Here is a 14,970-nt window from a genome sequence, read left to right on the forward strand (position 1 = left end):
AAAAAAACAGGCGCAGTGGCTCACGCCTGTAATCCCAGCTACGCGGGAGGCTGAGGCAGGAGAATTCCTTGAAACCGAGAGGCGGAGGTTGCAGTGAGCCGAGATCACGCTATTGCACTCCAGGCCGGGCAACTGAGCGAGACTCCATCTCAAAAAAAGAAAAAAAGATGAGGGTGGGATTGTATTCCTGCAGACACCAAGGACCCTCCCTAATTAGCTCTGTGTGACTTGGGGTTGGGGCAGACAGTAGATCCAGAGGAGGAATCTTGGAGCCAAATCTTCCAATGTCTGAGTCGTTACTATCATTCAGATCTCAGTTCAAATATCCCTTTCTCAGAGAAGCCTTTCTTGACACCCATTTTAGAGCAGCACACCCCCACTCTCTAACACACTGCCTCCAGGGCACATATCGTTGCCTCCAGGGCACATATCATTCTGAGCTTTTTTACTATTATCTATCTGTCATCTATTTATCTATTTATTTATTTTTGAGACAGGGTCTCACTCTGTCACCCAGGCTGGAGTGAGTGGCAGGATCACAGCTCACTGCAGCCTCAAAATCCTGGGCTCAAAGGATTTTCCTGCCTCAGCCTGAGAGTAGCTGGGACTACAGGTGCATGCCACTATGCCTGGCTAATTTTTAATTTTTTTTTGTAGAGATGGGTCTCACTATGTTGCCCAGGCTGATCTCGAACTCCTGACCTCAAGTGATGCTCCTGCCTTGGCCTCCCATCGTGTTGGGATCAGAGGCGTGAGCCACCTCACCTGGCCTGGATTATTTATTCTACTCGCCAATTGTCTGTCTTCCCCAGTGGACTGCTCTGTCTTGTTCAGCCCTATAAGGTATCCCCAGTGCCTTATTAGGCCCTCAATTTTTTTTGGTTTTGTTTTGGGGATGGCTGGATGAAGGAATGGATGGAGACCCTTCCTCCATCCTCAGGACGCCTCTTTTTAGGAACAAGGTGACCTGTTCTTTTGAGCTTGACCAGAGGGCAGAGGTAGAACAAGGAAAGCCTAAGACGGGAAGAAAGATTGGAGTGGATTGAGAAGAAGAAGGATGAACAGCTGGATTAGAGAAATTGAGGCAGGCTGCGGAGACTCAGGGAGGTTTCCAAGGGCGAAGGGCCACGGGCAGAAGACGAGCGGAGCTGCACTGAGCAGGTCCTGGCAGGGAGGACTGGGGCTGGAATAGGTGGGCCGGCGGGTGGGGCGGGGCCGACGGGGGGGGTTGATGGTCCTGTGATGGGGCGGGGCGGGAGGGAGGCGGGTCCTACAGCGGGAGGCGGGGCCTGTGATGGTCCGGGGAGGGAGGCGGGGCTCACGGTGGTCTGGTGAGGGAGGCGGGGCCTGTGATGGGGGCGGGCCCTACGGCGGGCGGGGCGGGGCTCGGGTGCGAGGCGGGTCCTGCAGGCGGTAGCCAGAGCTGCGCGCCGCGGCGGCGGAAGATGGCTGCGGCCGAGGTGGCGGACACTCAGCTGATGCTTGGAGTCGGACTGATCGGTGAGGACGTAGGCGCCCTGCCTGGCAAGCCCGCACCCTGGTTCTGCCTCTGCTCCACCTCGGCCCGGGGCAGCCCGGGCTCCCGCGGCCCCCGGCGCCGACCGCATGAGGAGGGCGCGGCCCCCTCCCTGTTGGGCCTGGACTGGGGACTGCGGAGCCCGGCCTCCTTGGCGCAGGGGACCCGGCCCGCCGCCCTCGCCCGCCCGCCCGCCCGCGGCCGCCTGTGGGGTCTGCCCGGCCCGAGGTAGCCCGGGGACCTCCAAGATGCCGGGGTGGAGCTCCCCCTGCACGCCCCGGGTTGCCCGGCGGAGCCGGGACGTCGAGCGCTCCCAGGCTGGGCGGCTGCGAGGGGCGCTGCGCGGGCGGGGCCAGGCCGGGCGGGAGCAGCCGGCCGGCGGCGCGGCGCGGCGGGGAGGAGGCAGGGTCAGGTTCCCCCGAGCCGGGCGCGGGCGGCTGCCTCGGAGCCACGGGTGACTGCCCGCCCGGGCGGCCCCCATCGTGGGACCGGGCAGCTGGAGACTGCTGGGCCGGGTGCTGCGCGTTGTACACGCATTGTCTCCTTTTAGCTCTCACCAAGGACCGAGGGGCCTTGGGAAACGTCTGACGCCCACTTCACGGAGGAACAAATGGAGGCCCAGGCCGTCATTGTGCACGGACACACCATAGGCAGTACAGAGCCGGGAGTGGGACCCTCGCAGTGTAGCCCAGAGCCCCCAACCCCCACCAGTGGAGAGCTCCTGCATCATGTGATCGAGCTTGTGCATAAATAAAGCAGGAGTTTCTACACAATCCTGTGTGGTGGAATCTCGGTTAGCTCTGAGGAATGTAATTATCTTCCATAATTAAAAAATATCACACGGGGATCTTTGGGCAGCCTCGTGCAGTATTTAGGGGGTGGAACCCGTTGGTTCCCTTCGAAAAAGTTTTATTTTCCCGAGATTTTTGCACACCCCTAAACTCTTTCTATTCCCCAAGTGCTATTGCAATAACATTGCTTAGGCTTTAGCAAAACTGAAGAAATATGCTGATTATTTTTCAGTGCCTCAAAGCAGTGCGTTTATGTGGGAATCGCTTACTGTATTTATTCTTTGTCTTCTTTTTTTTTTTTAGACGGGGTCTCCCTCTTATCCAGGCTGGAGTGCAGTAGCGCAATCACCGCTCTCTGCAGCCTCCACCTCCCAGGCCCAAACCGTCCTCCCGCCTCGGCCTCCGAGTAGCTGGGACCTCAGGCGTGCACCACCACCCGATTAATTTTTGTATTTTTTGTGGAGATGGGATACCGACATGTTGTCCAGGTGGATTACTGTATTTATTTCTAATGTGATTTTCAAACTGCTTCAAAACAAAACCTAAGTAACTTAGTTTCTCCAGAAGGTACTTTTGAACTAAGGCTAAGTTAAACTGTCTTTATCTACTAATAGCAAATAAAAAGATGACATATGATCATATTTTGAACTCAGCAGTTTTTTAATTATTCACACTAACGTGCATTTAAAAGGGGTTTGCAGCCAGCCTGGGCAATGTGGTAAAACCCTCGTGTCTCTACAAAAAATACAAAAATTAGCCGGGTGTGGTGTGCCTGTAGGTGGGAGGATTGCTTGGTCCCAGGAGGCAGAGGTTGCAGTGAACTGAGATCATGCCACTGTACTCCAGCATGGGTGACAGAGTGAGACCGCCCCCCCCAACCCCGTCTCAAAAAAAGAAATTGAAAAAAGAGGCCAGGCGTGGTGGCTCATGCCTGTAATCCTAGCACTTTGGGAGGCTGAGGCAGGTGGATCAATTGAGGCTGGGAGTTGATCAGCCTGGCCAATATAGCGAGACCCTGTCTCCACTAAAAAGGCAAAAAATTAACTGGGCGTGGTGGTGCACGCCTGTAATCTCAGCTACTTAGGAGGCTGAGGCAGGAGAATCACTTGAACCCGGGAGGTGGAAGTTGCAGTGAGCTGAGATTGCACCACCGCACTGCAGCCCAAGTGACAGAGTTAGACCCTGTCTCAGAGAGAGAAAAAAAAACAGAATGTGAGTGTCTTTTTTAGTATAATGATTTCTTTTCCTTTCGGCAGATACCCAGTAATGGGATTACTGGGTGGAATGGTAATTCTGTTTTCAATAACAATTTTTTATTTGTAGTCTTTAGAGACAGGGTCTCTGTTGACTAGGCTGGAATGCAGTGGTGCATAGCTCACGACAACCTCTGAATCTTGGGCTAACTTGATCCTCCCACCTTAGCTTCCTGAGTAGCTGGGACCATAGGCACACACCACCATGTCCAGCTAATTAAAATTTTTTTTGTGTAGAGATGCGGTCTCACTATGTGGCCCAGGTTGGTCTGGAACTTCTGGCCTCAGGCGATCCTCCTGGCTTCCCAAAGTGTTAGGATTATAGGCATGAGCCATTATGCTTGGCCTAAACAATTTTAAATACAAAATTCACACAGTTGGTATGCAACATGGTTTGAAATATTTCACTATTTTCTTCATCTCCGATTTTGTTTTCGACAAACCTTTTCTATGTATTTATTAAAAATTATTCGGCTCACGCCTATAATCCCAGCACTTTGGGGGGCCGAGGCAGGCAGATCATCTGAGGTGGGGAGTTCGAGACCGGCCTGACCAATGTGGAGAAACCGAAACCCCATCTTTACTAAAAATACAAAATTAGCCAGGAGTGGTGGTGCATGCCTGTAACCCCAGCCACTCGGGAGGCTGAGGCAGGAGAATAGCTTGAACCTGGGAGATGGAGGTTGTGGTGAGCTGAGATCACTGCATTACACTCCAGCCTGCGCAATAAGAGCAAAACTCCATTTAAAGAATTATTCCACCCAGCACTTTGGGAGGCCGAGGCGGGCAGATCACCTGAGGTCAGGAGTTCAAGACCAGCCTGGCTAACATGGCGAAACCCTGTCTCTACTAAAAATACAAAAATTAGCTGGGCATGGTGGTGGGCACCTGTAATCCCAGCTACTCGGGAGGCCAAGGCAGAAGAATCGTTTGAACCTGGGAGCCAAGATAGCACCAGTACACTCTAGCCTGGGTGACAGTGAGACTCCGCCTCAAAAAAAAAAAAAAAGAATTATTCCAACTAGTTAAAACTTAATGTAATTTTAGTTGATAAGCATTTGTGTGGGAGGAGATAGGGAGAAACTCTAACATCTTTCTTTCTCTTTTTTTTTTTTTTGAGACCAAGTTTTGCTCTGTTGCCCAGGCTAGAGTGCAGTGGCGTGATCTTGGCTGACTGCAACCTCCGCCTCCCGGGTTCAAGCAATTCTCTTGCCTTAGCCTCCTGAGTAGCTGGGATTACAGGCATGCCCCACCACACCCGGCTAATTTTTGTATTATTAGTAGAGATGGGGTTTCTCCAGGTTGGTCAGGCTGGTCTCGAAGTCCCGACCTCAGGTAATCCACTCGCCTTGGCCTCCCAAAGTGATGGGATTACAAGCATGAGCCATCGTGCCCGGCCAAAACTCTACCATATCTCTAAGGCTGAATTTTCATTCATGGTTTGTTATAAAAACTTTCTACTCAGGTGGCCTGTAATTCAGGATCATGACAGCTAGATAATTTGAGCAGTAGAGATAGGTGGGAATTTGGGGTCTCAGGTATTCTGAGTTGCTTTGTAAGATGGGATGTTAAAACTGATTCCACTAAGTGTTTCTGAGTAACCAATCAATTCACTTCCTTGCTGCTGTTTGACATTCTCACAGTGACCATCTTTCCACCGTAGAAAAGGACACAAATGGAGAAGTTCTGTGGGTGTGGTGTTATCCTTCCACGACAGCCACATTAAGGAACCTGCTGCTGAGAAAATGCTGCCTTACAGATGAAAACAAACTTCTCCATCCCTTTGTCTTTGGTCAGTACAGAAGAACATGGTTTTATATCACAACAATTGAAGTTCCAGATTCTTCCATTTTGAAAAAGGTATGATTGCGTGAAGGTAAAAAAAAAACCCCAAAATAGGCTGGGCGCGGTGGCTCATGCCTGTAATCCCAGCACTTTGGGAGGCTGAGGTCGGCAGATCACAAGGTCAAGAGATTGAGACCATCCTGGCCAGCAAGGTGAAACCCCGTCTCTACTAAAAACACAAAAATTAGCTGGGCGTGGTGGCGCACGCCTGTAGTCCCAGCTACTCAGGAGGCTGAGGCAGGAGAATTGCTTGAACCCGGGAGGCAGAGGTTACAGTGAGCTGAGATCACACCACTGCACTCCAGCCTGGGCGACAGAGCAAATGTCCCCAAAAAAAAAAAAAAAAAAACTGGAAAAATATATACATCTATTATGTATCAATAAAAATAAGTAAAATAAGGGTTTGGTGGTAGTGCCTGTAATCCCAGCTACTTAAGAGGCTGAGGCTGGAGGATCTCTTGAGCCCAGGAGTTCAAGTCCAGCCTAGGCAACATAGTGAGACCCCAACTCAAAAAAAAAAATAGGTAAAATAAAATAGTAAAAAAGTGTGGAGGAGAAAAGATAAGCAGTTGCTAAATTGGTGAGTCTGATTTAGCACTTCTTTCTTGTACTTTGATGAGATTAGGGGACATTAAGTAGAAATGTACTTTTTTTATATTTGAGTGAAGTATTTTTGATTTCTGAAAATTTTTTCTCTAAGTATTGCATTCTTATGTAGGAAATTCAATATATATGTATATGTAATACATATGCACATGCAGAAGTATAAAGAAGCAAGTGAGGACTTGTTACATTTTGGTCTTTTTCTTTTAATACTGTTGTGTCTTATACAAAAGGTTTGTTAGAATATAGTAATAAAAATTCTGCTAAAGTGTATTTAAAAAGTGTATTTTTTTTTTGTTTCTTTTGAACAGGTGACTCATTTTTCTATTGTCCTGACCGCCAAAGATTTTAACCCAGAGAAGTATGCTGCCTTCACTAGGATATTGTGTAGGTCTGTATAAAAATTGTATTAAATGCTAATATACAAAATGAAGACCTTAATATAGTTACATAGCAGATTTCTACACTGAGAAAGCAAAGTTCAGCCTTGTGTCTCCCCAGCATAATCTTTAGAAGCCTTTCACAGACTGTAAAGACGGCCTTTCTCTTTTGCTCTGTTGATACTTCTCTTATTTGGGTAAATGATCTAGGGGAAGAGAAGAAGCAGTTTTATAGCTATTGTAGCTCCTGGGTGTTTTGAGTCACTTCCTACTTTTGATCTGTTACTTCTGTTCACTTCCAGTCTAGAATTCCCTTAGTAGGTTGGATAAGTTAAGGGCCTTATGACATGGTAAACTGGTTCGTATGTGTCAAGGTCTGTGTGTACAGTCATTTTGGGGAAAGAATTATGCCGAAGCACAATAACACATTTCTTAGCTGGAATGCTGAGAAGCTAGGGAATTCTGATTAATTGGTTAGTCACGATTCAGCTAGACTCTTTTAGTTTCATCTCCATTGTTGAAAAATTTATCTAAAATATACCAGTCTATTTTCTTTTCTTTTTTTTTCTTTTCTTTTCTTTTTTTTTTTTTTGAGACAGGGTCTCACTCTGTTGCTCAGACTGGAGTGCAGTGGCTTCATCATGGCTCACTGCAGTCTTGACCTCCCAGGGCTCAGGTGATCCTCCCACCTCAGCCTCCCCATGTAGCAAGGACTGCAGGTGCGCACTTCCATGCCTAGCCAATTTTTTGTATTTTTTGTAGAGACAGGGTTTCACCATGTTGCCCAGGCTGGTTTCAAACTCCTGAGCTCAAGCGATCTGCTCATTGTTGGCCTCCCAAAGTGCTGGGATTATAGGCGTGATGAAACTCTTTTTTTATGTGTTAAAGATATTAGCTCTTTCTTAATGATGAAGGCTTTTGCAGAGCTTTATTTATTATGTTTTTTTTTTGAGACAGAGTCTCACTTTGTTGCCCAAGCTGGAGTGCAGTGGGGCGATCTTGGCTCACTGCAACCTCTGCCTCCTGGGTTCAAGCGATTCTCCTGCCTCAGCCTCCCGAGTAACAGATTACAGGTGGGTGCCACCATGCCCAGCTAATTTTTTGTATTTTTAGTAGAGAGGGGGTTTTGTCATGTTGGCCAGGCTGGTCTTGAACTCCTGACCTCAAGTGATCCGCCCGCCTTGGCCTCCCAAAGTGCTGGGATTATAGGCGTGAGCCACCGCGCCCTGCCTTGCAGGGTTTTAGTCGTGATTTTTTTTTTTTTTTTTTTGGCTGTTGTCTTTTTTTTAGCGACAGGGTCTTGCTCTTTTGCCTAGCTTGGAGTGCAGTGGCATGATCATAGCTCACTGTAACCTTGAACTCCTGGGCTGAAGCAGTCCTCTCACCTCAGCCTCCCAAGTAGTTAGGACTACAGGTGTGTGCCACTGCTCCTGGCTAATTAAAAAATATATATATATTTTGTAGAAAGGTGGTCTTACTATGTTGCCCAGGCTGGTCTTGAACTCCTGGGGTCAAGTGATCCTCTGCCTTGGCTTTTCAAAGCGCTCAGATTACAAACGTGAGCCACTGCACCTGGCCCTTTAAAAAAAAAATGTTGTTGTTACTAGATAGAATTATAATTCTAGGTGTCATGTTACCGTCAGGCTTTTCCCTAATACAGAGATTTTTGGGGGCACTGAGGGTGAAGGGAATTGTTTTTGTTTTATAAGCCTAATAAATGGTAGCCTTTTGGCTATTTTTGTGCGTGAATGTATATACACACACCAAAAGAAGCAAAAAAAAAAAGAGAAAAACTCTATCATAAGACTATCTTCTCATTACCTAAGAGTTTCAGTTAGATTATATCTTGGCTAAATGAGATTTCACCATTTTTGCAACCAGCCAGAATAAAAAAGCTTCCTACTCTCATAAGAACCAGGTGAATGTCTCACTGTGGATAAACAGTTGTCTGCTAATGTGGCACTTACACAAAGGGAGATTATTATTGCCAGAAAAGATGCTATCCAGAAGCCATAAACTAAAAACACTACAGAGGTATTTTTGAACAAACATTGGACTCCCATTTCATTTGGTTGAGTCAGGGTTATGTTGCTCATCTGAATTCACTGGGAAATATTCTGGAGTCCAAAAGGCAAGGTTGCTTCAGACCCCACTTCCTGCCCAGAAGGAGGCCCAGAGGGTTTCTCAGCTTGTGCAGTGCGTGGCATTGTAGTATCCTGGATTTCTTCTCCCATCACAGTGCAAGAGAAGTGAGGACTCGGAGCTACTGCCAGCCGCCTCCTCTGCTTCCTGCCCCTTCATGCAGCACTATGCTCACTCTTGCATGTATGCACGTCCAAGTATTTGCACACACACACACACACAGGTCTGTGTGTACATGCACACACTCATAGGCAAAGACTTCTTTTCTTCACGACAGTTTGACATGGAGTTGCCTCCCTCCATTTCTGGTGAGGAGCAGGCAGGCGTGCCTTCCACACACAGCTTGCTGCTCACAGTGGCAGCAGAAGCCCGCAGGAGGGAACCTCATTCCCTATGTGGCTGCAGATTCACTGCTGTGGTCCTCTTCAGCCTCTAGTCGCTTGCTGCTAGTGGCCCTGCTAGAGAACCGGGGTTTCATGCACACTTGCAGTCAGCTGTCCAGGCCTGGATGTGTGGCAGCCTATGGATGTCTATCTGAACAAGGTGCTCGGGGTTGCACTGTGGGCTTTTCCTGTGGAGTGGTTTTGGGGGGATTTCCCCCTCTGTTTTATCTCTCCTGGCCCAGGGTTGTCATGTAGGAAGTCATCTTATCCTACCAACCTTATGTTTCTCTTCTCTATTACTGTGTATTGTTTCTATTTTATAATTTTTTTTTTTGAGATAGAGTTTCACTCTGTCACCTAGGCTGGAATGCAGTGGCGCCACCTCGGCTCACTACCACCTCCACCTCATGGGTTTAAGTGATTCTTGTGCTGCAGCCTCCCAAGTAGCAGGAATTACAGGCGCACACCACCACACCTGGCTAATTTTTATATTTTTAGTAGAGACGAGGTTTCACCATGTTCACCAGGCTTGTCTCGAACTCCTGGCCTAAAGTGAGCCTCTTGCCTCGGCCTCCTAGAGTGCAGAGATTATAAGCATGAGCCACAGTGCTTGGCCTCTATTTTAGAAAGTTAATGGCATTTTGGTTTTTTTGTTGTTGGTAGTAATAAAGCACATTTAGAAATACAGGAGAATATACAGTGAAAACTAAGCTGCCGCCTCCTCCTGTTGCCAGACTCCAGTTCTACCTCCTGATCCCCACCCCACACAACTCCCGTGACCTCCTTCTTTATATCCTATCAGAGAAGTTTTTCTCCCTGTGTGAGCCTGTGTGTGAGTTCCTGGTTTGAATGTATTTTACATGTGTGAAAGCTCACCACATTCATTGTTCTCTACTTTTTTCCCCTCAAGTTGTGAATTGAATTAGTAATTTTTAAAAAAACACTGATGATTGACAAAAGTTGGCAAGCAGTTAAAACACTTGCTTTTTTCATTTAGTCTATGATAAATATAATTTTCAAGTGATTTTTTTTTTTTTTTTTTTGAGATGGAATCTCGCTCTGTTGCCCAGGCTGGAGTGCAGTGGTGTGATCTTGACTCACTGCAACCTCCTCCTCCTGGGTTCAAGCGTTTCTTCTGCCTCAGCCTCCCAAGTAGCTGGGATTACAGGTGCGAGCCACCAGGCCCAGCTAATTTTTGTATTTTTAGTAGAGACACCGTTTCACCGTGTTGCCTGGGCTGGTCTCTAGCTCCTGGCCTCAAGTGATCCGCCCACCTCGGCCTCCCAAAGTGCTGTGATTACAGGCATGAGTCACTGTGCCCGGCCCTCAAGTGATCTGTCTTAAATATGTTTTATTTTCTTCCCGATTTTCTATCCCACCAGCTCCTGAAAGGCCCAAATAGACCCAGTCATGTTTCTCAAGCAAAATTTAATTTTAGTTGCTCACAGGAAGAGATTTCAAGGGGAAGAGACGGATTCCACATGTGAGCTATAAATGCAGCCAGTTTCCTGTCAGCATTTTCTAGAAGCTTTAACTTGACGATGAATGTCTAATGTGCATTTATCACCAGAAACCTAAAGGAGTTTTGATTTCTTAATTATCTAAATATAGCTACCTCTGGGAACTCATTTAATAATAAGTATGGGTTCTACAACTAATTACTGGTTTCTCTGTGAACAGTGCGTAAAACTCCTTTCTTGTCAAAGGAAATCTCAGTGATAAAACAGAGTTGTATGACTGAGAACCCCAGTTGTGAATGTAAGACACAGGATAAGTGCACAACATTCTTGAGAATCCTGGGACCTCAGGAAGTTCGTACTTCATTCTCCTGCCTTAGTACAACAAGGGGCTCCCAGATGTAAGGAGATGGCTGAGTCCAAAGAATTGTTGAAGGTCTCTCAAGCTTTTTCTTTTCTTTCTTTCTTTCTTTCTTTCTTTTTTTTTTTTTTTTTTTTTGAGACAGAATCTTGCTCTGTTGACCAGGCTGGAATGCAATGGTGCAATCTCGGCTCATTGTAACCTCTGCCTCCCGGGTTCAAGCGACTCTCCTGCCTCAGCCTCCTGAGTAGCTGGGATTACAGGCATGTGCTGCCACACCTGGCTAATTTTTTTTTTTTTTGGTATTTTTAGTAGAGATGCGGTTTTGCCGTGTTGGCCAGGCTGGTCTCCAACTTCTGACCTCAGGTGATCCGCCTGCTTTGCCCTCCCAAAGTGCTAGGATTACAGGCATGAGCCACTGCGCCCGGCTGCTTTTTCTTTGAAATATATTTTTAATTTAGAGAGAAATGACGCTACTTGAAAGTAATACTACTTTCTACATGAAAAGATTCAAGCATTCAGGCCAAGCGCAGTAACTCAGCAGTAAGTGCAGTAAGTGCAGCTGTAATCCCAGCACTTTAGGAGGCTGAGGTGGGCGGATTACCTGAGGTCAGGAGTTTGAGACCAGCCTGGCCAACATGGTGAGACCCCGACTCTACTAAAATTACAAAACTTAGCAGGGTGTGGTGGTGCACACCTGTAATCCCAGCTACTCGGGAGGCTGAGGCAGGAAAAACGCTTGAACCCAGGAGGTGGAGGTTTCAGTGAGCCAAGATTGCACCGTTGCACTCCAGCCCGGGCGACAGAGTGAGACTCTGTCTCAAAAAAAACAGAAGAGTGAAGCATTCAGAAGGGCAGTAGCAAGGTGGCCTCGGATTCTTGAGAAGGCACCCATACCAGCCTGGGTGCACGTCTCTACATGATTTGTGCCAAATGAAATCACAGTTGCTTTGTTGTCCTTTCTTACAGAATGTACCTGAAACATGGGAGCCCAGTTAAAATGATGGAGAGTTATATTGCAGTTCTCACAAAGGGGATATGCCAGAGTGAAGAAAACGGCTCTTTCCTTAGTAAGGATTTTGATGCCCGAAAGGCCTACCTGGCTGGCTCCATCAAAGGTAAGAAGGGAAAAAACAGGCCAGGGACAGTGGCTCACACCTGTAATCCCAGTGAGCCGAGATTGTGCCACTGCACTCCGGCCTGGGCAACAGACGAGACTCCGTCTCAAAAAAAAAAAAAACAAAAAAAAACAAAAAAAAGAAGGTAAAAACAAAACCCTTCCAACAACAAAATCCCCAAGCCAAAAACAGTCTCATTAGATCCTATTGTGCCTAATAGAATAATTACATAATTAGATTATCTAATTGGAATTATCTAGTTATTAGATAATTCTAATCCTTCCATATGTTATTTTCATTTACATATTTTTCATATCATCTGTACACAAGAGGGTGCCTTTAACCCCTGTATTTCCTTATTGAGTTAGAATTCTCTCAGAGGAAAACAGGTTTTTGTGGTGTTTGTTTCCATATTATTCTATTGGCTACTTTAGAAATGTTTTCTCACTGGTGGGCTGAATTTTGTGGCTCGAGGTCTTCATGGATTACATTTCTTTTCTTAGATCTTAGCAGTTATCTCTGTCATCTGAAGAGCCCAAGGCCTTGACCACAAGCTCCTAATTTAAGTTCCAGCTGGAAAATCCAAAATGCAGACAGCTCAGGCCTAAGCCACAGACTTCAGGGTCCCTGAGCAGGAGGCGAGGGGAAGTCTGAAGGCGAGGCTGCCCTCTGTCATGTCCTCCCATGGTGCCCATCTGTCTTTCCTTTTGATCCCGCTGTTCTTTGAATTTTCTCAGCATCCCTGTTGAGGTGGTAGGTGTTTGTCAGGCTAACTTAAGGACTTAAGTAATTATACTGGGGGACATGGGGGAGTTAATAGACTTTTTTTTTTCCTTTTGAGACAGGGTCTTGCTTTGTTACTGAGGCTGAAGTGCAGTGGTACAATTACGGCTCACTGTAGCCTTAACTTCCTGGGCTCAAGCAATCCTTCCACCTCAGCCTCCCCAGTAGCTGGGACTACAGGTGCACACCACCATGCCCAGCTAATTTTTTTTTTTTTTTTTTTTGAGTCAAGAGTCTCACTGTGTCACCCAGGCTGGAGTGCAGTGGCACAATCTCAGCTCACTGCAACCTTTGCCTCCCAGGTTCAAGTGATTCTCGTGCCTCAGCCTCCCAAGTAGCTGGGACTACAGGCACCTGCCACCACACCCAGCTAATTTTTTTTTTTTTTTTTTTTTTGAGATGGAGTTTCGCTCCATCAAGTGTTGCCCAGGCTGGGTGGCGTGATCTTGGCTCACCGCATCCTCCGCCTCCTGGGTTCAAGTGCCTCAGCCTCCCAAGTAGCTGGGATTACAGGCATGTGCCACCACGCCTGCCTAATTTTGTATTTTTAGTAGAGATGGGGTTTCTCCATGTTGGTCAGGCTGGTCTCGAACTCCTGACCTCAGGTGATCCGTCTGCCTCGGCCTCCCAAAGTGCTAGGATTCCAGGCATGAGCTACCGCGCTCGGCCGCTAATTTTTATATTTTTAGTAGAGATGGGGTTTCACCATTTTGGCCAGGCTGGTCTCGAACTCCTGACCTCAGGTTATCCACCCGCCTCGGCCTCCCAAAGTGCTGGAATTACAGGTGTGAGCCACTGTGCCCAGGCTAATTTTGTATTTTTGGTAGAGATGGGGTTGCACCATGTTGGCCAGGCTGGTGTCAAACTCCTGACCTCAGATGACCCGCCTGCTTAGGCCTCCCAAAGCACTGGGATTACAGTGTGAGACACTGTGCCCAGCCCCAGCTAATTTTTAAACATTTTTTAGAGACAGTCTCCCTGTGTTGCCCAGGCTGGTCTCAAACTCCTGGGCTCAAGTGATCCTCCCACCTTGGCCTCCCAAAGTGTTGGGATTACAGACATGAGTCACCCTGCACCTGGCAGACATTTTTTTTTTTTTTTTTTTTAATCAGGAAGTTTTAATGATACAGAAAGATGCTGGTTCCCTTCACATCAGTTGTTTCAGTTTGTTGTGAGTCTAGCTTCCTCTATGCATCCCATCATAGCGTCCCTTGCGGGGCAGAGCACACGTCCTGGGAAGCTGACATAGGATAGATCTACTCTTCCACCAAATAAAGTGTTTGTATGCTTTACAACATTTGCCTAAATTCTCTGTATTAAAAATAATTTTGTACGTCAGGTGCTGTGACTCACACCTGTAATCCCAACACTTTGGGAGGCTGAGGTGGGTGGATCACTTGAGGTCAGGAGTTCGAGATCAGCCTGGCCAACATGGTGAAACCCCGTCTCTACTAAAAATACAAATATTAGCCAGGTGTGGTGGTGTGTGCCTGTAATCCCAGCTACTCGGGAAGCTGAAGCAGGAGAATCGCTTTAGCCCAGGAGGCAGAGGTTGCGGTGAGCAAAGATCTTGCCACTGCATTCCAGCCTGGGTGACAGAGTGAGACTCGGTCTCAAAAAAAAAAGAAAAAAGAATAAAAGAAAAAAAAATCTTTATTTCTTTGCATGATGTGTAATGCAGTAACATTACAATTTCTCTTTTTTGAAGACATTGTATCTCAGTTTGGAATGGAAACTGTTATCTTACACACAGCACTGATGCTAAAGAAAAGAATTGTGGTGTATCACCCCAAGATAGAAGCGGTCCAGGAGTTCACCAGGTATCACCTCTAATTATAAAAAAGTGTTAACTTTGTTGGCAGACAGTTTGCGGCACTAGATGTTACTGTGTGCTCTGCTGTGTTGCACATTTGCTATAAATAGCATGTGGTGAAATACCACCTTTGGTCTGAAGTTTCTGTTTAGCTCTAGTAGTTCAAGGTTACTGATTTGGACTATTTATGACTATTTTAGAGCAGGGGATTAGCAAACTTTTCCTTGCCAGACAGTAAATATTTTAGATTTGTGAGCCATATGGTCACTGCCCCAACTACTCAACTGCCTAGGTAGCACAAAAGCAACCATGGAGGACACGTACATAAATGACTCAGCATGGCTGTGGTCAATGAAACTTTATTTTCAAGGACAGGCAGCTAGCCTGTGGGCCATAGTTTGCTGACCCGTTTCAGGTAAATTGTTCCTTCTGTTCAGTTTTATCAAAGACTTTTTTTTTTCTTGTTTTAATTAAAAAGTTTTAGAGCAGGACAAAGACTCTTATTTTGATAATACATATAGATTT

At 46.7% G+C, this 14,970-nt stretch overlaps 1 protein-coding gene across 5 annotated transcripts in view; it reads left to right on the top strand.

The window, feature by feature from the left end:
- Positions 1 to 1,348: 1,348 nt before the first annotated feature.
- Positions 1,349 to 14,970, top strand: part of DENND10 (DENN domain containing 10) — a 30,933-nt gene continuing 17,311 nt past the window's right edge. Inside the window, exons 1-6 of one of the 5 annotated variants that reach the window (XM_034931596.2) lie at positions 1,369 to 1,500; positions 2,611 to 2,795; positions 5,204 to 5,420; positions 6,320 to 6,399; positions 11,701 to 11,849; positions 14,341 to 14,452. In XM_034931596.2, coding sequence (XP_034787487.1) covers positions 2,785 to 2,795; positions 5,204 to 5,420; positions 6,320 to 6,399; positions 11,701 to 11,849; positions 14,341 to 14,452 — 569 coding nt within the window. In that variant the 5' untranslated portion in view covers positions 1,369 to 1,500; positions 2,611 to 2,784. Of the gene's footprint in view, positions 1,501 to 2,610; positions 2,796 to 5,203; positions 5,421 to 6,319; positions 6,400 to 11,700; positions 11,850 to 14,340; positions 14,453 to 14,970 lie in introns of all 5 variants that reach the window. The other 4 variants (XM_063607917.1, XM_034931595.3, XM_034931598.2 and 1 more) reach the window with 4 other exon arrangements.

This window comes from Pan paniscus, chromosome 8, assembly GCF_029289425.2.
Source record: "Pan paniscus chromosome 8, NHGRI_mPanPan1-v2.0_pri, whole genome shotgun sequence".
Lineage (NCBI taxonomy): Eukaryota > Metazoa > Chordata > Mammalia > Primates > Hominidae > Pan > Pan paniscus.